At 40.0% G+C, this 23815-nt stretch overlaps 1 protein-coding gene across 1 annotated transcript; it reads right to left on the bottom strand.

Annotated features, from left to right (window-relative positions):
• On the bottom strand, positions 1 to 22888 carry capn1 (calpain 1). Its single transcript, XM_079371466.1, has 22 exons — positions 22757 to 22888; positions 18627 to 19343; positions 16610 to 16679; positions 14732 to 14850; positions 8648 to 8781; positions 7523 to 7691; positions 6619 to 6702; positions 5916 to 6001; positions 5339 to 5413; positions 5088 to 5248; positions 4467 to 4627; positions 4204 to 4215; positions 3898 to 4109; positions 3777 to 3816; positions 3611 to 3676; positions 3446 to 3503; positions 3232 to 3296; positions 2581 to 2649; positions 2267 to 2345; positions 1997 to 2113; positions 1775 to 1833; positions 1 to 1646 (listed from the first exon to the last, which is right to left on the bottom strand). The coding sequence occupies exons 2-22, from the start codon at positions 18882 to 18884 to the stop codon at positions 1620 to 1622; spliced, it is 2121 nt and encodes a 706-aa protein (XP_079227592.1). The 5' UTR covers positions 18885 to 19343; positions 22757 to 22888; the 3' UTR covers positions 1 to 1619.
• Between the last annotated feature and the right edge of the window lie 927 nt (positions 22889 to 23815).

The following is a 23815-nucleotide window of genomic DNA, read 5'->3' on the forward strand; positions in this document are numbered from 1 at the left end:
TAACCATAGAGCCTTTTATTAGATGCATCAACAGAAAAAATTGATTATTAATCCAGACAGTCATAAATCCTCCCTGTTTAATTCCAAAGTGTGAATGGAAGTTTTCCAGACACACTCCGCTGTAAACCAATGAAACGGATGATGAACGAGTCCAAAGGGGGCTCTGAATGTTTCTACTCGAAGCGTTCGGTTACATAAGCATTACACTGCAGAAAGTGAAGACAAGAATGCTGGCATTGCCATAAAAGTCAAATAAATCAAACACTTCTGGGGTCACTTTTTGTGAATGTTTCAAATTGAACCCCTCTATTTACAAAATATGATGAGGGTTAAAAATATTGGCAGGACAAGCTGTTTTGGTATTTGAACGCTTGCAGGTCACATTTTCAGATAACAGAAATATGACACTGTTCATGCATCCGAGACATACATAAAAGTGACATTATTTAAAACCTCTTCAACACTTGCTCCCCTGGTTGAACAGAAAAGAGGCAGGCAGAAAACATTTCAAACAGCATGCATACGACATCTACTTATCTTGCATAATGCATTTACCGTCACTGTAAATATTGATTGTTCTTGTTCCCTTCTGAAAGGTAAACTAACAAGGCTGACTCATCCGTTTTTTTAAAAGCACTGACATCTAGTTCCAGCCTTGATAAAAAAAAGAACATTTCATTCATTTTTGTATTTTGTAAAAACAGTCTATAAAAAGTGCCATGCGTTAAGAAAAGCAATTTCTCTAAGTCTTAAACAGGATTAGCTTTCAAGAAATATAACTAAAAACATTCTTTTGTGATACAGAACATCACCATTGTCTCCGCAGTGCAGGGTCTGTAAAAAACGTAATAATATACCCATGATGCTCAGAAAGCTAACTTTGGCACCAGATGTAAACAGAAAATGCCAGACAGGCAACAGCACTGCTTAGGCAAAGTAAAGGTCATCAATAGATGCTGAATATTGTGTGTAAAAAAAAAAGATGTGCAGAAAACAAACAAAAATAAAACAACAAAAAAAGTTCCCACTTCAAACAACTTTTGGCACTCACACAGAAATATTTTGTAATTTTTTTAGGTTTTCCCGGGCTGATCAATTCTTGGTTGACTTGCTGCCGGATTATTTAATAACAAAAAGAAGCTTAACTTTCTCACTACAGATAAATGTCACTATCCCTTATAACCAGGTAAACATTCTCATTGAACAGTAATCATTCATTATTAATGATTGGTTGCCAGACCCCCCCCCCAAAAAAAAATAATTATTATTGATTGATTTAAACATCTTGAATGGCAGACATTAGTTTTGGTGTTAGATTGAGCAATTGTAGCAGAAATGATCATATCAATTATTTGCACTGCTAAAAACAGTATGCCTCGCTAACAGCCGGGGCTACCGCAAAATGAACTGCTAGGCTACAAGAAGTACACTCCCCGTGACAAATAAAAAACAGGTTTCCAGTAGAGGCACTGTAAAGATGAGTTTACAGTACGTAAGCGTTGGGAGGACCTCAGAGGAAGAACTGGTGAGGAAGAAAGGCACTTCTGAAACAACAAAATACTGGGAGCAGGAGCTGCAGCAGGATGCAGTGCAACAGGTACAGAAGAGTCCACTCAGCTTTAGGCAAACATGGTCAGAGAAATCCACTGTAGAAAACAGAGGAAGGTGAATGAGGTCACGCTAACAACAGGCACTTTAATCAGAGAAGTGGTTTTAAAAGTCCAACACAACATGAGAAAACACCAGCTACATAAAAAAAAGAATACAGCCATACCTGATAGAAGTTGAGCGATATAAGATTGTCATTGTCTGTGTCTATTGTCTTGAAGGTTTCTGCAAAGATACAATAAAAAATACTTACTCATGTGTCAGGTATTTATCTTGACAGCAAGGTTTTATTGGCCTTGCATTGTTAAGTCTTGGAAAATATGGATAAACAAACTGGTCATGTAGTCTTTAGGGAAACCAGTGTTTGGTATGCAGTAAAGGGACTCACTGTGCATAGTCTCCAGTCTGACCAGACAGGTGACAAAGTTATCAAAATCGACAGCCATGTCTGCCTCTGTGTACCGCAGGATGATCAGCTGGAACAGTTGGTTGTTCAGCTTGAAACCTGTCACAGGAAAATGAAGAGTATCAGAGGCAGATCAATGAAGACATAAAGCTAAAATGTCAGAAATAAAAAAAAACAAACTAAAAAAAAAAACTGTAGGGACACTCTGATCCGTTCAGTTTTTGTTGAATTGAAGTAAAAAGGGAATGATACCTGCAGATTCAAGAGCCATCCTCATTTCATAGGAGCTCATGGTGCCCGATTTGTCCAAGTCAAACTGCCTGAATATGGTCTGACATGGTGGCAGAGACAGGTGGAGAAAAATGAATCAGAATGGAGAAACAGAAACATATATATATTTTTTTTTTTTAAATAAAAAAGCTACTTTTTAGATAGAACATTTAAAAACCACTCCACTGGCAAGACATCAAAATAAATATTGGGCTGACACAAGTGCAGTTATTCCAAATCAATAGCTTACTGTTTGCCCTGATTTCTCCATCCAACTCATCAATGTTCAAACTCACCAGATATCGTTTGATCTTCTCCCACAGAACATGAAACTCGGTCAGGCCAAGCTTCCCACTGCCGTCTGTCTGAGCACATTAAGTTAAAGCAAAACTAAGTCTGATAAAAAAATATATATAATTCAAGTGATGTCACTCGAGTCATGACTGTATTGTACGGAGGGCTACACGTTTGAAATTGATAAATCTTAAGTAAGGTAAGAGAATACTCTGGCGCCTTCTTATCAAAGCAGCGTGAGGCTAACATAGCTGCTACTAGCATAACACAGCTAATCAGTGGCAGTCTAGCTAGCAGGGTTGTTCTCGGTGTCAGATATCTTCAGTTACGCTACATCGAGTTTGCCAATTTTTTTTTGCATAACTGCTAGCAAAAAAAGCCTACTAAACCGCCTCAAGTGACGTCACTAGAATCAGTTTCTGTACTGAAGACTACGTGTTGTAAAATGATCAAATTCTGGGTTTTAGACGTTCAACTTCAACTCTTTTGCACACTCCTCATCACGGCTACATGCTAGCAGCTTGAGGGCTAAGTGAGCTGCTACTTTGGGAAAATGCTCATTCAAGGACCTTAAAGAATCTACTGTGTTTGACCCTGATGTTATTTATGTTTTAAAGCTATTATCAATATTGAATAGCGATTGTAAAGGATACGTCCATGAGGTTGATCATGCTGCGACAAGCTTCTTTACCAAAGCCGTCGGTCTTCAGGTCTTTATCTGTTGGCAGTAGAAGTAAGACAAAAAAAATCAAAAAAAAAAAAATCAAATTTAACTCTCTATATAGTTTTTAAAACACTAAGAATGAATGTTACTGTTAATTTATTTCAATACTGGTCATAACACAGTCTTGTAAATCCACTACTAACGTTTGCTGATGATCCTGTTCAATATGGTCTGCAGCTCAGTAATACTGATCTCCATGTCCTGTTGGTACAAAAACAAAAGGGTGATTATAACAATGGAAGTTTATCTGTGTCAACAATGAACCCTTTCTCCCAGCTGCTTCTTCACTCCATGCCAGGCTCACTTACCGGCCCCGCCAGCTGTCTGAAGAGATTCTTGAAGCTTGCGTCGATCTGGCTCTCATCGAGCTCCGTCTGAAAGACAAACATTAACGTCTTCAGTGTTTTGCTTTCAGACATCCAGTCATCATTGCGTGTACTCGTGTGTCAGCGTTCTAATGTTTCATCCTCTTACCTCTACTGGAAGATCTGCTTTGATGTCATCGTCAAGCTCTCTGACATGGACAGAACAAAGACAAAGATTTAAAATAAAATCTTTAATATAAGGACATGTTATTATTCCCAAAGCCACTCACTCAGAGTTGGCAGGTTTCTCCGAGAACACCCGAAGGACAAAGTCGGCCTCTTTGTGCGGCTCAAACGTGGACGGGACGATGATGTACTCTCCGGCCGGCAGCTGCAACCGCGAGCTGACCTCCCTCAGGTTGATGAAGAGTTCAGAGCGAGCGCTGGACGCGTGGGTGAGGAAGAAATCTCGCTTCAGGTGGACCCCTGATCGGCCCACATACTGAAAGCGACATAGTTACTTTAACTTCTATGTTTGAACGTAGAAGTTAATCAGGTTTAAATCTGTTATGTTAAATTAAGGCAAAAACACATACCTCTTTTGGAACCTGTATAGGTCAGAAAGCAAGACAGGAAATTATTGTGATAATAAAGAATAAGATAAGAATTTCCTTATTTTAAGTGTAGCAATCAAACTCTAATAACCATAACCAATAGATGCAACAATAAAGTTTAAGAAGCCCACCATAGAGAGGAAAGGTTTCCCCCAACAGAGACTACAAATCCCATGTTGCATGACATCAAATTTCCCCCTCAAAAAAACCACTTAAGAAAAAAAAGTATTTGATATGCAGTTTACCTCATAGACAGCAAACCCGATGGTTTCCATGTCTTTGCCCTCCCGCCGTTTTTTCCTGCGGTCCTTCTGCATGAGACCGACCAGGAAGCTGCAAGCTGATTGGCCAGGAGTGTCCGGGTGCTGCAGGTCGAGCTTGAACTGAGGGTTCAGCCAAAAGGTGGCTGGGAAGAAAGTGCAAAAAAAGGTTGTTAAATTGTTGCACAAAAATACCTTCAAAAAAAAAAACACAGGCCAACTAAAGTCTTGCAAAGGTTTAGAGACAACACGCTCAAACTTCTTGCATGTTATCAGTCATGATGGGTGCTTTCCAAAATACTGGCCACTTCGTGTTACTTATTGTTTAAATTGGAGTCACTGGTTCACATTCCTTCAGTATCCTCCTTCCTTCCACATCATCCAAAAAAAGTCAAATTGAGGAATTCAGCTGCTTGGTAACGTAATTTAACATCATCATATGATCCCAAAGCTGTTGATTAATGGAAGGAGAAATGTGTGACTTTTAAAGGAGTAACTGTGGTCTGAAACTCAGAGAGTAAAAATCCTCTCCACCATGTTTATTCTATTGGTGAATGACTTCAGTGTCATATTTCCCAGTTTTTTTGCCCTTCTGTCCCGTCTTACCTGGGAAGTTCCTGCAGCCTCCTGCAGTGCTGCCCCTCCTCCACTCTCCCTGGTAGAGCGAGGAGCTCCATTTCTTCAGCTGGCTGTTCTGCAGAGCGTCAGCTGTCAGGTTGCAGAGCTCCAAGCGGGTAAACTCTCGCAGGAAGTCACTGAATGACATCCTGAGAGGCGGTGATAAAAAAAAAAAGCTTGGTTACAGGACAACGTGGACGACTTCATCATCATCATCATTATGACACGAGAAAACTCACCAGAATTCGCCGTCCTCGCTGCGGTTTTGTAACCGACTTCTGACAGAGCGGTCCACGCTGTCCCACTCTCTGGAGCTGAAGATTTCACAAAGAAAAGAGTTGATTTTAAATGAAGAAGAAGAAGTCAAAACATCCCAGCTCTATTCTTCCTTTGATAGCAGATTTTTTTTAGTTACAGTGTTCAGTGTTGATAATGATCAATGACTCTGTGATGTAACAGTGGCAGTCATAAGTGTGGAAAATTTCACACATTTTTCCTCTCATGACTTCGATGATACATTATGTAATCACAGCTGGGTGACTCTTGTGCCCGATGCGGAGCACGCCTGAGCAAGCCAGTGAATCCCCCTCCCCCACTTTCTTTCTCTCTCTCCTTCTGGGCCTCTTTGGGATCAGAGAGCTGCTCTGAGACTGACTGCACATACAAGTAAAACAGTTTGTAAACCTGTAATCACAATAACATATGATGGCTGGATCAAGGTGACGAAAGAGTTTAAAAAGTAACAGGTGAATGAGTGTTCCTCCGATCTGAAATCTTTTCGTAAACCAGAACATAAGTTTCTTATAAATCTTCAACCTGTCACTCCAGGCTCCAGTCCACTCCACCTCTCCCCACGGATTCCTGATCCGGACCAGCTTGGTCATGTTTCCTCTGTACACCACCTAAGGGTGAGAAAACACCACATGAAATAAACACTTTGATTGTTTGAACCTGTGTATCCACTTTAAGTTCGTCTGGGATTCATTATTATGGTAAAACACAGCACGCTAAGTGAGGGGAAACGGACTCGGACTAAGTTCTGTCCTCTGCTTGTGTTCATTTAGCGTGTGACGGGAAAAATCAGGAATGCACTTTTGTTCAAGAACGTGGTTTTCTTTGTCCCAAAGTCGGTTATCTCAAATGTCTTTCAGTGAAAATTCTACATTTTGAGAGCAAGCTTCGAGTACAGCTGCCATGAAAACTTTTTAATACATCCAAAGTGTGCTTTTTTTCATTAATCCACATTCTTTATCACATTTCTTATCATTATGGCACATTGTATTTTTCCCTCATATCATGCAGGCCTACTTCAGGGTAGAAAAGCACTGGCTGTGCGCTCAGGGCAGCTTGCATGAAGCGTTTGTGCGCTGAGAGGAAACGCGCTGCACATCTCACTCGTCTCCATGACAACAGTCTGTTGACATTAACCGCTGTACGACCGACACAGCTCCTGCTACATTGCTATTGTTGACAGAAGTCTGTCTGGAAAAAGGGTTTTTCTTATTTCTCTGTACTGTACCTCATCCACACCGGTCACAGAGTAGGCGTGTCCTTTCACCAGCTTCTTGAATGTAACAGCCTCCATGTCCCTGGTGTTGCTGATCTGGAGATGACAAAGAAGAATCAGAGTGAAACAAGCTCCACGCACGATGTCCAAACAAGGCTCAATCTTAAAGATTAGTAATGGCGGCTAATGAGTTCAAACATGACAGAAAATCTAACACACCTTCAAACAGTCCTAAGTAAACAAAAACATGTTTTGATGTCTCTGCTCTGATTTGCTCTGGGTGATCAAACTTGACACGTTACTTTTCTTTTTGTTGCTGCGATTATGTTTTCGTAGTTTCTCATCTGTGTTGCACATCTTTGGGGTTTTTTTTTTTTTTTTTTTTTTTGGCCAGATTGAGATTCACAGTTCTTTCCACCAAAACAGATCAGCACAGGGAGGCGAAGGAGACAAACAAACAGACGAGCAGACAGAGTTCAGTCCCCTCTGTCTGCAAACATCCGCTGCGCCGACGTGTCCTTGAGATTTACATCGACCTGCTGCCAGGTCCAATCCATTCACTGCAGGTTACATAATATCCACTGTGTTCCCAAAGATCACATTTCAAATGGACTTCTTCTTTTGAAAAAAAAAAAAAGAAACACACAGTATATGTCTATATATGCTGTTTCCTATCAGGACTGTTTAAAAATAATGCAACTTTTAGTCTTGATAAATCTGTGATGAGCCAATATCGACCCACTAATACATCTGTCTCTATTCCAGACTTTAAAAGATGCACTTGGAATAAAAGGAGAGATTTTTAACTAATGATTTCCTAGTTTTTACATAAACTTCACAATCTGCTGTCCATCTGTTTTAAATGCGTCTGTGTTCTGGTGTCACAGGACAACAGAACGACTGTTGCAGTACTGACGTCTATGGAGCAGCCCAGCAGCGATCCCCTCTCTATGGCCCTGCTGATGATGCTGAAGAGGTCAGAGGGGGCTTTCTTCAGCTCAAACATCTCCGTCACGCCGCCCGTGAAGTCCTCAAAGCCCTCTGACGTGCTGCCGCCTGACAGAGCCTCGTAACAGCCGTTCAGCCTGGGAAACAACCACAGATTAAAGACGATTTCAAGAACAGTGTGAAGGGCCATGAGCACTCCTTATATGGGCGTCTAACACAGAGGGATGTATATAATAGATGGTAGATGAGTACATATAAACTACGCAGTTAAAAGAGCCCATGTTGCAGTGAGTGTTCTCCATATATGAACACATACCTTCACAGGGTAACAATGCATAAATCTCCCTCCCTGCTTCAGATGTGCAGTCCACTTAACTATGCAAACACAAATCTCCACACAAAGTCCTGCGGTCATTACAATCTGCCAAATATCTCCCGTAACAGCTTTATGTGTTTATGAATTGTTTTACCAACACTGACTGACTTTTGAAACTTTTTCTGCACAAAATTCTGACAGCAGCTGGAGTCGTCCAAAAATCTGAACTTGTGATTGAGAGCTGAAACTTGACCGAGAGCCAGCTCTTTTCATGTCGTGTAGATAATTGAGTCATGGGAGTGTAACTATAAAGAATAATTATACAAAGGGCGAGGAAAATAAATAGTGAAATCCATTAGGAAGAGACATTAAAAGAAAAATTACATCTAAGCAAACAACCGAGGGATTTACTTTTTCATATTTTTGTTTCCTATTTAAAATGTCCATATTTTAAATTGAAAGTTGTTCTTTTACTCATTTCTATTAAACACCTGATTTATTTATCTTTTTTTTTCTCATTTTTTTTTTACAAACGTCTTCATCATAAATGAATCCTATGACTCCATAGTTTCTATTTCCACATGTAATACTATGAAAGTTAACTTGAGCCGCACAATGCTTGTTAGAAATAGCATATATAAGCTCAAATACGTCCTGCTTTCACATTTTCAAACTAACAGAAAGTGTGAACATGATCCCTGTAAAGCACTCAAAAAGATGAATGCAGTAAAAAAAAATGCTGGTAGAATTGATTTTAAAGAAAGCATAATGACTAACTTTGCGTAGGCCTTCTCCAGCAGAGCGCTCCAGAACTCTGTTCCCTCTGCTGAGTGGACAAACAGCAGCTTCCCATCCTTCACGGGCAGCCGGTCGTCAATCACCACCTCCAGCCATTCGCCAAACTGCCAGAACTGCAACACGAGAGAGAAAAAGAACCACAATGTTACAGCTCAAGTCAAAAAAATATTATTCTACCCTGCTAAAGATGAGAAATGCAGCATGTGAGGAAGATGATTAAAGGTACACTGTTTAGTTTAAAATAAGTTTAAGTTGAAAAATAGTAGGCTATACACAACAATCTCAGCAGAGACTAAGCCATGGACACATGATCTTTATTCATGGATTTGTTACATATCCTCAAGAAAATCACTGGTTTACAGGAACTTTTGAAATAACCCTTTACTGTGCTTCCTTTATATTTATCAGAGAAAAAATCTGGGGACTATGGAAGGGCTTTGTAATGCAGCAGGAGTAAGCTGGACAAGGGTGAAGTTCACCCATTTGCCAGCAGGTGGCGGAAGAAACCAACACAACAAACTGGATGAAAAGAACAGTTTGAAAATTAGGTCAAAAGAATAATTTTAGAAATATGCAAATCCTGAGGCTACAGGCAATTTTCAAGAGCGTTACCGAGAGTTGTAAGCATTCAAAGTTTAACACAAGTGATAAAAAAAAACACTGAATGAAAAAAAGAATAAATTATCCAGAACATATTGTGATGAAACATCAGTAGCGTACACTACGCTCTGTTACAGTTCCCATCCAAAATGTCAAGATGACACTGAACAGTAACAGTTCAGGCTGATTCTTCCTCCAAAAACAGAAGCCTACATACAAATAGTACATTGGCTGCCTTCAGCATCTACTTTTTTACAGCAGCAGAGAAGAACAACATCAATCATTTATTTTGCTAAGAAAGCAAATAACAGCAATGTGGTGTGAGCAAAGAAGGTATTAAGCTAACAATAGAAAAACAAAACAAAAAGTCTTTTTTCTTTGATAGTTTTAGGGGTTTAGTAAATTTGAAGTTAAGATAACCAACATTAGAAAAACTCAAAATAAAGCAGCTTGTAAAAACAAAAATGTCTGTTAAACACTCTTGGTGGACACAAAATGTCCACTAAAGCTGCTACAGCCAGCTAAAGCTAATGTTCGCTATGACTTTTTAAGCTAGGTTAGGATATAGTGCATTAACAAGGCCGTAAAACAATGATAATAGTGATATAATATTTAACAAGTTAGGGTGCATACAGCTTTTAAAATACTGATGTATGTATAACCCTACATGTTTTGGAGAAGGACTCAATCTTAAGTTGAACTAGCAAAGTTTAGCTGCGTTTAGTTTCTTTTTTTTTTTCTTGTAGCTTTTTTGTAGGGAAGCTTACGCAAGAGCAGAAAACATAAAAGGCAGACTGAGAAACTGGTTGTTCTCACACAGAGACTTTCAGGCAAGAACCCAAAAATTCCTGATTGTGAAGCCGGAGTGCACAGTGAAGTCTTTATTACACTGAGGAAGAGGAAATATTTCACTGTCAAAGTAATTTGAATTGTATGAGAGAAAATGAGCAGGGTGGGTGGGGGGGGAATGCAGGTTTGTCATTTGGCAAACATGAAGCCACAGCTGTGTGTGTAAGTGTATCTGTGTGCATGGTTATTTGTGAATTAAAAGACTGTGTTCACTGCAGTGTGTAAGCCAACAGCAGGGATGATAGATGGAGGTATTTTGCATGCCTTGCAGAGCTGAAGCCTCCTCTGGGAGGAGCTGTGTCACAATACAGCTGACTGAAAACACACATACAGACACACGCCCCTGGCAAACACACCAGCACACACACACACACACACCAGCACACACACACTCGCTCATTTCAAAGCAATAAGGAAGCGACAGACCCCTTCACTGAGGGAAAAAAATGCTCTGACTACATGTGTGTCATCACTCGCACCAGGCATCAAATCTTAAGAAAAAACCCCAAATACAATTCAACTCTGTTCTGAAACAGGGCTAAAAATAAGAATATCATAAACAATTCTGCCCCAGTTAAAGGTTTCATTTGTTTCCCGGCTGAGACGGCTGAGATTGCATGGTTTATAATTCATTTTCCTCCTTTTGTTTGACGCCCTGCCTTCCATTTCCCGCTTCTCAAACAAATTAAGAGCCCCACCGCTGGTGCTCATAATTACATTTTGGTATGACTCATTCAGGTCTGCAGTAATTTAGCCAAAGGATTAAGGAGCAAACAGATACAAAGGGGAATCCCTGAAAGACTCAACGGTGCAGAAAAGCAGCGAACAAAAAAAGTGGGAAACTTGTTCGGGCAGGAAAAAACTGCAAGTAATGGAAACACATTTCATGAGAAATCTTTTGGCTGCCATAAAAAAACACAATGATGAGAAGCTACAACAACAGTCACACAGGCAGAACAGAAAAAAAAAAAAAAAGAAAAAAAAAAAAAGAGGGTGACGAATCTGGGCCAACTGTTTGCTATGTGGAAGCAGACGCGTGTATTTTACGAACCATTTGGCTTTAAGGTGCATACATTAAACACAGGCGTGCTTTTTACAATCCTTTAGAGCAAATTCAACCATTACCTCTCAAGCAGAAGGAGCATTTGTGTGCATATGAAGAATGGTGTTATGGTAGAGATGCAAAGATGAGCACAGAGTAATTAGAAACATAGGGGGCAAAACAGGAAGCTGAAGACACATGGATAAAAGAACAACCAGCACATCGTCAGGATGATGTGAATACTGTAGTGAGGATTACGTCTTCTCAGCTTCTCACTACTGAACACTGACTCATTCACACACTGACAGCAGAGGCTGCTGCGTAAAGTGGTTCGAAGAAATTCGGTAGAAGTGTCTTGCCGAAGGACATCCAAATGTTTTCATACAAACTACGGCAAGCAAAACCACCACCATTAAACGTGATGATTGTAGCATGTCCAAAACAGTTCCTTTGATGGTGTCACTTATTTCATTTAGCTTCTTATTTGTCAGCTCAAACTACGGCCCCGAGTGAAGTTTTGTATTTAGCGTTCTGGACTTGACCGCTTGACAGCACGTGGCATATTTATTAGGCTACTGCTAACTTGACCTCAGAGCTCTGCATGAGTAAACCTGATGCTAGAGGAGAACCTACAGAATCACATTTTGATAAGTTGTCAACAGACCAAGCTGGTGTGTACAAAGAGTAGGGCGTGAGATGCGAGTGTATGTGTTTCATCGACGTTGCAGGCAGGTTTCCAAGCATGTTAAACACGTCTGTGATCTATAAGAGCTTCCCCTTTGCACTCTCATTCCTTTTCTCCTCCGTTCTGTCTCTCTCTCTCTCTCTCTCCCTCCCTCCCTCCCTCTCCCTCTCTCTCTCCCTCCCTCGCTCTCCCTTGGCAGGCTGACAGTCATGTTGGCACAGCACTCACTGCGTCAAAGAGGGCAGCCGCCTCAGTTCAAAGCTCTCTGTGATAGCGCTCATCGTTGAGATAGTGGAGAACCATCGGCTGCCCTGTCTTTTTGCAAAAAAGAAATTAAAGATGATATTAAAAATTCTCCAGCTGTTCGGGGAGAGTCGGAGCACCTGGCGAAATGAGAGGCCGCCTAGCAACACATTTTAGGGGGTTTAACAGTTTCTCCTGTTCTGCAGACAAGCTGATGTCAGATCAGAGGGGGGAGTACACGCACACACACACACACACACACACACACACACACACACACTCACTGTACTGTACTGTTCAAAAGGACTTACTGCAGTCTATTCAGCTCTGCTCTGATGTTTTCATTGATCAGATGTCTCATTTGCTTTTCATGGCACTCCTGTATCTGACAGAACGACTCGAGTGTGACCACAAGTAAGAGTTTGAAAGCTGCTTTGTGCAACAATACTTTTGCATGTAGTCTTTAAAAGTGTAAAAACACAGCAGGGCCTCAGAAAAAGTAAAAAAGCAAATCAGGGAGAGCAAACTGTTGGGTATTTTTCCCTCTATACGACTTGTGTTGGGAAAAATATAAATCCTAATTTTTTTATCCTATCCATATTCTTCACTCTGATTTCAGCTTTTCCTCTCTGGGAGGGTAGCTGGCTGAACCGCTACAAACAGTCATTGATGCTGATGTCCGTAAATACTCTGAATAACAGATGATGGAGGATGTACCTGTGCAATAAGCCGATATGTTAGAAGGGTTTTTTATGTATATGTGGACATGATATGCTGTGTGTTATATGATCTCTATTTATGTATTTCAATTTGCATTCTCTTGTAACTGGAGGAAATAGAAGAGAATAATCCTTTGGGGACAATAAAGTATATCTTTATCTCGATCTAATAAAATGTCGGTGGAACAATAGTTCAGTCATAAACAGGTGGGGCATTTATTTTAGCACTTTTTGCACATGAGATTTGGAACACAGAACTTGCACACGTTTATCTTTAGCCACAAAAACACCTGCTTTATGATGTGATTTATTTGGTCTCGATGTTGCCCATAAAAGTTGAAAGAGATTTGATTCCAGGGTGCCGACATTTTCACATTCGTTTTGAATACAGAGTTTTATCTTATCTTTAGAAACCACTGCTGGATGATTTCCATATCTCACACTTGGTTGAATATATCCCTGGATGTGTGAATATACAAGGATGTGTTCAGACACACCTATGTCACTACTTCAAGCTGAGTGTGATATGTACAAAGCAAAATTCAGCTGATTGAGTCTGACAGAATCTTGACCATAGAGATAGAATAAATAGAACACATATTTTAATGTTACAAAGCAGCAGGACTGGTCTTTGGCGTCGGGGAGGTGATTCTGAAATACATCTTTAAACAGGGTTCTGTGCTGTGTTTTGTCCTTTTCACACATTACTGATCACATCTTCTCAAGGCCAAAGACTCTATGTGAGAAAAAGAAATGGGCGTTGGTCACATAAGGTGAGTGTGCTCAAATCCTCCCAGGTTTATAGACTGACTGACTGACTGACTGACTGACTGACTGACTGACTGACTGGGTGTGGATCAGAGAAGACGGTTCTCTAAAATGACGAATCAAATCCTTTTTTTTTTCTGGGAAATTTTGAGGAGAGAAGAAAAGTGAATCTCACCATTTTAACATGAACTACTGTTCAACAGGAAACCTCACACTGCAACTATGACATAACCAAATATCTTCCAGATTAGTTGTATCAATCTTTGCAATATACTACTGCAACACTTGCTGTAATCCATAATGAGAGACAGAAAGAGAACTGAAAGTCTAACACAACGATACTCAAATTAAATGCTTTTTGACAGGTGAATAAATCTGGTGACATCTGCACATATCTTTGGTCAAATTAGCTGATCTGATAGACACTGGATATGCAAATATCGGCTGGCTGTTTAATCGATCAGGCAAAAAAAAAGGATAATGTGAGTTAGGTTTAAATCTAAAATTCAGGATCTTCCTTTTACTTACGTTCAGACATTATTAAGCAACAGCTTCAAACCACAGAAGGAAATAAAGAAAAACACATCAGCACAATTTATGCTTCAAAAAGGAAAACTTGAGATTTAAAATGGAAACTAAACGTGATGTAAAGTTAAATCTAACACCATACAAACACCCAAACCCTCTTTCTCACTTTGGTTTGGACCAAAGAAAACAAACATTACAGTCACTGTTGCTCTAACCAGGAAATGACACAACAGGAAGTGTTGATGTAGACACAGGTTACATAAACTGCAGCCTGCTTTAGTTAAAATGAAGTCCTGACTTGTCTGTCATTTAGACAGGTGCAGGTTTGTAATGATGTAAATCCTCATGGTTTAGTTTAAGCAGCTCATATTTCACTACATTAGTCACATTTTATTACAGCAGGCTCTCGACATGTCGAATAAATATCATGTATCAGTGACATTATGATACGCTTACGATAAAGAAGTTTCTGCATTCATCAATGCATTCAGACATTTTCTACTAACAAACAACAACTAACAAAATCTGCAAATGAAACTGATAACTGTACGTAATATTTCACCCACTAAAAAGGGAATACTGGAGTTTGAGTAGAGAAAATGTGAATACAGAAAGTGAGCGTTTGTCACCTGGAAGTGGAAGATGCCGGCGTATCCCTGCCCAAATGTTTGCCCGTGAGGAACCACCCTGTGCAAGAGGTTGTCATTTAAGGTCAGCGAGGCGATGGCAGCCAGCAGCCAGCAGTCCCCTGAGAACACACACACACACACACACACACACACACACACACGCACACTTTTACCACCCTGAGATCAGTTCTGCATTCCAGAAATTTGAACTCAGCCGTGCAACGACATATTTCAATTGTGTTTCTCTTCTTTGCAACATCAAATCCAGTTCCTCTTTTCCATAAAGGTAATTCATTCATGTTGGTTAGTTGAAACTGAAATGCACTCAGTGGGAAGACGCTCATAAAAGTGGAATTCACCCCTTTAACAGCTCAGGCGAGATGCTAGAACTATGTTTGAACAAGCGTTGCCCTCTGGGAAACTGGAGAGGCGCTTGTTCCTTTGGATCACAGAGAGGAAACAAGCACAGCTCCAAAATCACCGAGTGATACTTTAAGGAAGTTAATGATTCACGGTTAATGATTCATGTTGATTAAAATAAAATTCACTGTCTTGACACATTTATTTTTGGTATGTCGATCCCTCAAACACAACTGGAGAGTAACGTGCGTGTTCGTGCATCACCACTCTGGAGTCAACGCTTGTTGTATCCATACAGCGCCTCTCCTGCTTAGGTTCAGCTCTTATCGAGTAGATCAACATTTCATTTGATTTATCTTCAGGTCTGTGAATCATTGTCTTGATAGCTTCTGTTTTATTCTATCTCATGCTGGTTCTATTAATGCAGGTTAATGATACACAGTGTCCTTGAGCTTTTATGCCAAAAGTGATTCAAGGCCGGTTGACCTTCGCATTAAATTCTTATCCATCAACTTATCTATTAACGGTTCCTAACAGCAGCCGCTGGTTTGTCAAACAGATATCCCCCCCCCTGTGACTGATAAAAATCACTCAGTCTTGCTGCATTTTTGGCTGTACAACAAAGTGAAGCATTATGTTTCCCAGCCCTACATTTTAGGGGGTTATTGTTCTGCGATTCAGCCGCCCCTCTGGGAGAAATGGGGTTTTAGCTCTGCATATTGAGATGAAGGAAACAGCTTCCTGCTCTGCCAGAACTGCTGCAGCAGAGGGAGCGCTGCTCTTGTTTACAGATGTGAGGCAGAGAAAAACAAAGCATGAATTATAAATGCATTTCTGTGTCGAGCAAGATACATCTCAGACTGAAAACTGTAACCGGTGCAGCTGAATGAACGGGTAACTCTCTCTGTCAGATCGTCCGTGTCCATCTGTCACTTAAGCGCTGATTCAGTTTTGCCCTGTGGACTTTTTTTTATTCATACTGTAGGATCAGTTTTATTTACAAAAGGAAATTTACAATAGGAGTTAGATAAAGGGGGAAGGATTTTCTGTAGGATAATTAATCTTGACAAAAATCTTGGTAAACTGTACTACGGTGTTTGTAAAATGTGGGATTTTATCACTAACCCTATTTTACAAGATTTTGAGCTATGTATCAAAAATACGAACGAGTTTTCCTAATTGCCAGTTTGCCTAATTACAGCACAGTTACTAAACCAACAAACTACGCCTGTTTGTTTCTTTATGGGAAAAAAACTATAAACCTGGCCTTAGGATAGGTTAAGTGCCTCAAGGACATGTTGTTCATGGCTCTCGGGAGAGAGGAATTCCTCACTTATTCATGTCCTACATTTCCCAGTTAGACCTGGGATGGCAACTTGGCAACCCTATATTATTACACGTGTTTCTTTTGGCTTCTGCCGACATTTTCCCTCAGCCTTTCAACCTGCTTTTCACCGAGCTCTCTCTCTGCTCTTCTCCAAAAGCTTGATCATGGTAGGTTCTTGTGAATGGACTCACCCAGAGCTCCCTGACAGATGTCCGTGCGTGTCGCTCCATCTACGATGAACTCTGGCCGTTTACAGAACTCCTGCAGGGAACAAAATACAAGAAGAGCAAATCAGTTTTATGCTTGATTGATTATTAATGCCCATCAAAAACAGATGTTATTGATCTCACTCTGCCTTTAAAGGGTTAATCCAAAGAAATGACACAACACTTGGTTAATACAGGTTGCATGAAGTCAAGTTGCTTTTAAGTTTTATTTCACGCATTTAAACTGAAAATTACATCAAATATGTGTTTATTAAATTCAGTTAATTACTCTCAAGGACTTGGCTTTATTTTTTGTTTGTGTAGTGATTAATCAGGGTCATAGCAGCTAGCAAACAAAGACTGTTTCTATTCAAATATTTGTCCAAAAATGACATTTTAGTTAACAAACTAGACACCTGAGTTGACTTTCAGCATTTCTTTTCAAGCAAATATGCTTACTATGCTACTTATGAAAGACATTTAAAGCTCGTTAAAGCTAACGTCTGACCATCCCCACGTCTTCTAAGAGTTATTGGTAAAGATCCCTCAGAACAAACAGCCTCATTTTTAAATGTTTCTGCACCTAGTAAAAACCAGGACACAAATAAAACAGTATGTAAGCTTTCATCAGTTCAAAGGTTTTTCACTTTCTTTTTTTTCTTAGCTAGGCTAGCTCCTTGCACTAGCATCTCGATTTTCCTGCTTCGCTAACAACAAAGAACTTTAATTTACTCTGTTTTTAACAAACTTGTCAGCAAGCTTAGCAATTGTTGTTTGTCAATTGTTGTAACATGCAAAGTGGTTTCTCTGGTGTCCTTAATGTGGATATTTTGTGTTTTTTCTACTAAATTTGAAGTTTTTTAGCCAAGAAAAAAATAAACACTCTCCTATCTAAAATTAACTTTAAAGTATCGAGGTATCCACAGGTATTCAGTAATATATATTTTAGGAGCATAATGTTGCATTTTAGTGATTCTTGTTTTCCAGTAAGCCCTCTTTCCTTTAAACCATGTTCTGCTCAGCATGTTGAGCGTGAGAAACTGCACATGAAGCTATAAAAAGAAATATTCCATTTATCTTCATGCCCCACACAGACACACAAACCATTAGATACATGGTTGAATACACAGACACACGAGCATCACATACACAGATTTAAATTCCTTTCTTTCAAGACTTACATAGAGCACAGATTTTTGGAGGGAAATATGAACACCATGAACCCTCTTGTGCAGCGTAAATATTACAGATCCTGTGGTGCAGGACAGAGCCCATGCATTATAAAACACAAGACTTTTTTGGAGAGATGAGACCCCAGGAAGCATTAGGGCTGCATGTTTCACACACACATACACACAAGCTCACAGTGGCTCTCACACACTCAAATGGAGGCTGCAAGACGAGCTAAGAGGCTGCAGTCACGCTGATGGTCACGACCCCGAGAGCTTTTAAGATCAAGACTTGTCTCCCTGATGTTCCATCACAGGACTGACAACAGCGACCTGACACGCCATGTGTGAGTCTAACAGCGATGAGGGAGTACTGTCTTCAAGGCTGCCGTGATAACACCCAGTGAAAACGTGCATGCACAGATACAGATACTGTGGTGTATTTATAACACTAAGACTGACTGGGAGAGAGGGAATATCTCTGAGACATTCACACAGTCTTGACGTTTCAAACTACTAATCAATCCTGACAGGGTGGTTAGTGGTCAAACAAAAAAATATGAATCTGTTAGGACAGGTTTCTCAGTAGCAGGGCATGCTCAGACTCTATGTACTGGGGTGGCCCAACTGGCACACTGACCTGTGCAGGGGTGGTCTGAAGTTTGTCTACACTAATTTTATTCACTTTTAAGTAACACAAGATAATGGCGACATATATTGTACATCTTCTAAGCTTAATAGTCAAATTAGTCAGACAAATATGTATGTCCAAAGTCACAATTAAAAGCAAAAAAAGAATTAATCAAACCAATTAATTCACTTTTTCTTCTTACCGTGGGCCTCATCCAGCGCACTCCTTGGGTCTTGGACGATCTTGGTCCAAGCTCGTTGAATCCCAAAGAGGATGCGGCACAGGGGAACAAAGTATCCTCAAACAGCCTCCCACTCTGGAGGCACTGGGCTCTCAGGGAACCATAGTCCTGACCCAGGAACTTCACAGCATTGTGGTTTTGTCCAAGACCGTCATCACGATCCCATTGACTCCTCAGCCTGGCGGCCATGCCCGTAGCTGAGTAAATGTGCTCTTCCATCCTGAGCTTGAGGAGTTGAGAGCGTAGGGTTGACTGTCACTTTTTTGTTGGGTGTTACAATAATATGTAAAGGATATGTTAACAATTAATGAGACAACTGTACCCTACCGTAGCAACAGATTGGCCTAAACTCTTATAGAAGGTGGTAATAGCTTGAAAGGCTTAATTATGAATCAGGATGTAAAATCCATAGCCATTAAGATGCTTTTAAATATTTACAACTCTCAGCTGCTGCTTGGTTGTGGTTCTGCTGTATAAGGAGGATGCTTCAAATCTAAAAACAATCAGTGCAGGGGCTCAAAATATGTGAAAGATAAAAATGTCCTCCTCACAGTAAAGTCACAACTTATTCCAGAGTTCTACCAATCATTGTGTGTTGTTATTTTTTCATCCAGACACGAGAAGCCAACAGGAGTGCAGGGGGTCAGTCTGTCTTTAGTTCCCAGCAGCACATAAAGCCTAGGGGGAAAAAAGAAAGAAGAAATGAGAGTGCAAAGTGAAAGTATGCACAGATGCAGGTTCACACATAGTTCGATACCTATACATGCCAAACAAACAAAAGCAGCAGCTACACCCTATGTTCAAGCTTTATGGGCGAATGGACCCTCCCTATCTCTTTTCAGTCAACAGTACACACATGCTGGCCATGCATAGCAAAGGGATTAGTCACAATGGGTATATCAGTGCTACATTTACTGCCTGCTGCTGAAAGTGTACACAGTGTCAGTCAAAAACCCTTCAAAGTCAATGTTTAATCACAGTGGCATTAAACAAAATGGGGGTCTTAGTTCCTTGTGCGAATGGTGTGTTTCATGGGCACAGGGCTGACAGAAACAGAGGCTTTCTGAGAGTCTTGATGCACAATGAAGGCAGCTAACAAGCAAAAGCTCTCTGGGACTCTTTAATTAAGCAGAGCCACGGACGAGTAAGTGTAAACTGTCATTAGTGCCTCCGAAGCGCTTGACAGAACTGGAGCTTTGCGAAGAGTTCATCTTAGTCCGCCTGTCTTTTGTAGTACTCGCTCTGCTTCTTTCAGGTCTATTTTTAACACCTCTTTTTTTTTTTGTTAAATTAGTTCCGCTCTGTATCTTTTTTTTTTTTCTTGAACAGCCACAACTCTCCACGATAACCAAACACTCTTCCTGTTTCAAGAATCGGCCGTCACAACAGACGACAGAAGGAGTTTGACTGTAGTTGGCTCAGAGGGAGCAGCAAAACCCTGTTACTGTTTCCACCAGTCACTGTGAACCACACCCATCAGCTCACTGACAGAAAAATGTTCCAGAGCATGTGGCCACAACAACAGGTTTCCACAGCTGTTACAAAATGTAAAAGACTTGTTCTACAATAATTCAATTATTTCACAATGATTAACACTGCTACAACTTAAGTAAGGATAGTATTGCTACTACGAGCAAGACAACGAGCAAGGCTACTACGAGCAAGACAACAGCAATTATTATAACTGCTGCTAGCACCCGCTAGCTAGCAGGACGAACAGTGCTTTAAGTTCATCTACAACAATATCACTTTTTTCTAAGTTTTTTTTTACGAGTTTGATATCTAAAACAGCTACTACGCACACAGTTGCCTTCAATAACAGTAGAAATTGCTTCATTTTTGTTGAATATGACATAGCTAGCATAGTGGTTAAATTATTTCTGCTAGGTTAGCAGTAGCGGGACTAACATACTTTATTTTTTCAACAACATTTTGGACCTACATTGTTTTATGAGTATTAAATCTAAAAGAACTACTACGTTTACCGATTCTTACACTAAAACACTTTTTTTCATAGCTAGCATTGAGTATCAAATTATAAAGGGCTAACATCAGTTAGCATTGTTAAAAGGCCTATTGTTCTTTATTGTTGTTGAAGGACATTTTTAAAATGCCAATGTTACCATCTTGTTTGTTTGTTTTTTCGGCTTTTATTTTGTGGCGTTATTGATGCCAAAGCCGAGATTAGCTAGATCTGTTGTTAGCGCTTGTAGACCATCAACAATGTTAAATTTTTCATACAAATATTACTTAACCTCCTGAAACATATGTTACTTTTACAAATATATATATATACCACAATTACAACATTAGGGCTTCGCTTTTAAAATCTGCTATCAAAAATTGTTATATCTTGTTGTTGGTCTATTTTTAATGAATTTTACTCCACACTGTGACTTGTTTTGAAAAACAACTACATTCGATACAATAAAAAAACTTTAACACATATAATAACAAAAGCTGCCATCCAGGCTGACTGCAGTACTGGACTGAACCGTAGCTTTTTCCAATTAATAACCATTTTGATACTTGCCTTTGAAATACAATATACAGATAAAGTGTTTGTGATCCAATCTGTAACCAAAACAACATATAACATGCAAACCATTCGATGTTTATTTTATTTTTAGCTCAGCTGGATATCAGGGCTCACTCTGCCCGACAGGACTCCAATCTGGATATGATAAATATTTAATTTCCCCTTGCATGTGAACATATAGCGCCCCCCCCTTTCCACACACACTTATAGGCTACATGCCAACACACACACGGAGGACATCCTCCACATCAGTGCAGGTAGTGACATATAGCAGAAATGACAAGCTGCAGACAACATGTCCAGACACATAACAAAGAGGCCTCTAGTCTTCACCCAAGCAGTACAAGATGGAGCAGAATTACAGTAATAACCAATAAATATATAATTCTGCAGAAACCAATAAGGGAATTACTAAACCCACTGTGTTTGCAATAAAAGTCTATCATTATATGGTTTTTTTTTGCCACGGGCCTGGTAACATTACTCTATAGGCATCTGCATGATTTCCTCCATAACAGACAGTATGCAAATTACATTGTCACATCAGACTGATTAGCTGATGTAATGGGGTCATTAAGATGCAGATAATGGGTTTTTTTGGTAAGCAGAAGTCCTTCAAGACTTCAAACCTCAAACCAAAAGTCAACACAGTGTGTCACTGCTTTTCTGCTGATGAGTGTCTGCGCCCAGTTGTTTTAACTCCTCACGACACAGTTGAGAGACTGTTGATGATTATAACTCCTGTGTGTGTGTGTGTGTGTGTGTTGGGGTGGGGGTGGGGGGGTCTCGTGTTTGTGCTGTGAGTAAGCAGTCTGAGAGCCCCGGGTGTATTTTCTGCATGCTGAGGTTCATATTCCAAACACTGTGAAATGAAACATCTAAAGTATTTGCAATAAAGCCGTGAAGAAAATAGACCTGCATTGCAACGAGACACGCACAGTGTCTGATGGAGAAATAAACGCTGACTCTTGCAGCGCCCTTATAATCAAAGTAGGATGTAGAGATCTGCTTCAAAACAGGGTGTGCACGTAGATAACGACCTCTGTACTTCATGTAGTTCAAGAACAGTGAATTTCGAGTAACTTAGATGTATATTTAAGTAGAGTATATCCTCGTTCATTTAAAGAAGGACATACAGTGTTTGTGGGGGTCCAGCTGTCAAACTGCAACTTTCATCTAAGTTGACCGACTAAAACAGCTGGACGAAACATTTTCTTCACCTCTCGCTGTGCACAAACAACATCCGCATACATGGAGCAGAGAGATACATGAAGTCCAAAAAGATAATACGCGGAAATAACAGAACATAAACATGATCAGCAGATTTCACGGTCATGATGAGTTATGGAAGTTGTGCGAGGCTGATGTTAAAGGAGGGGTTTCTCTAACGTGAGTTCTCCATGAAGTGGCTGAGAAACTTAAAACTCATGTAAGGGGGGAAAAAAAAGTTCATGTCAGGGATGTCAAAAACATTTTTAACATTAACACTTTCAAACCTCCATGCATGCTGCGCGACAAAAGCTGATCAAATAAAAAATCATTTTATATTTACCTTGGCTTGAGGTTAATCCTGTTACATTCAATGTACAACTTAGCCTTCTCTTTCTCCTGCCATGTTTAGTGGAGGTGTCCCCTCCCCTGCTTTCTACCAGCAGTTATTATTTAGAAACGCCCAGCTGCGTCGCTTCTGAGCTTGGAACTACTCATGTGCGCTCACGAGTGCGCATGCGCGTTATGGAAAGCCAAGCGTGCCATTAACATCGACGCTTGTTTCATTTCTCTTTCATGTGTTTATGCTGTCATTCCTTTCAAAGACGTCAACACCTGTAAACAGTGCTGTGAAGACAATTCTTCAGTGTGCTTTACGGCTTGCTGTATGAAATGTACCATATTGAATGTTCAAAGAGCCACATTTTCCACAGTAGCAAATCAAGGCATTTAATAGTTGCACCAGGCAAATATACACATGAAACGCTGTATGTTTCTTTAGGTGTTTGTGTGGAAACAGAAATACGACATGTATTATGTATAATAATTATGTATTTGGGCAATTGATGCAACGTTGAACAATGGTTAAACCATATGCAACTTTAATACGTGAAGATTATTTCGACAGCCTTGTTGTTTTAGAGCACAAGGCATGGATCCAACTGTAAGAACCTATAAGCAAGGTGTTGATGCTGTCCTCAGTAATCCCCCTGGTTCCTTTCATGTTTAGATGAAATCAAGTTGTTAGCTTGTGGTATTATTTTCATACCCATTATTAGGTGACTGAATAGAATTGAAAATCTAATTTAAACAAACCCCTCAGACAATATACACCTGACTTTTATGTACGCTCCTTTTAATCATTCTTTATTTATGTTAATCTGTAAAGAGACCTGAGCTTACCTGAGTGAGCTCTCTGTGATCAATCCTTCTCCACGATGCAGTAAAAACAAAAACTCATCTTTATAAGCCACAGAATTGGACCAGAAAGACCAATTTCTTCCACCCCTGCAATAAAGTAATAGATCCGTTTTTCATGGGGAAAAAATGAAGAACTGATACTTACAAATTAGAGGATAGATCAGAATACTTCCTCCTTATCTTAAATTGTCTTGAAACAATC

Source organism: Symphodus melops, assembly GCF_947650265.1.
Source record: "Symphodus melops genome assembly, chromosome: 20".
Lineage (NCBI taxonomy): Eukaryota > Metazoa > Chordata > Actinopteri > Labriformes > Labridae > Symphodus > Symphodus melops.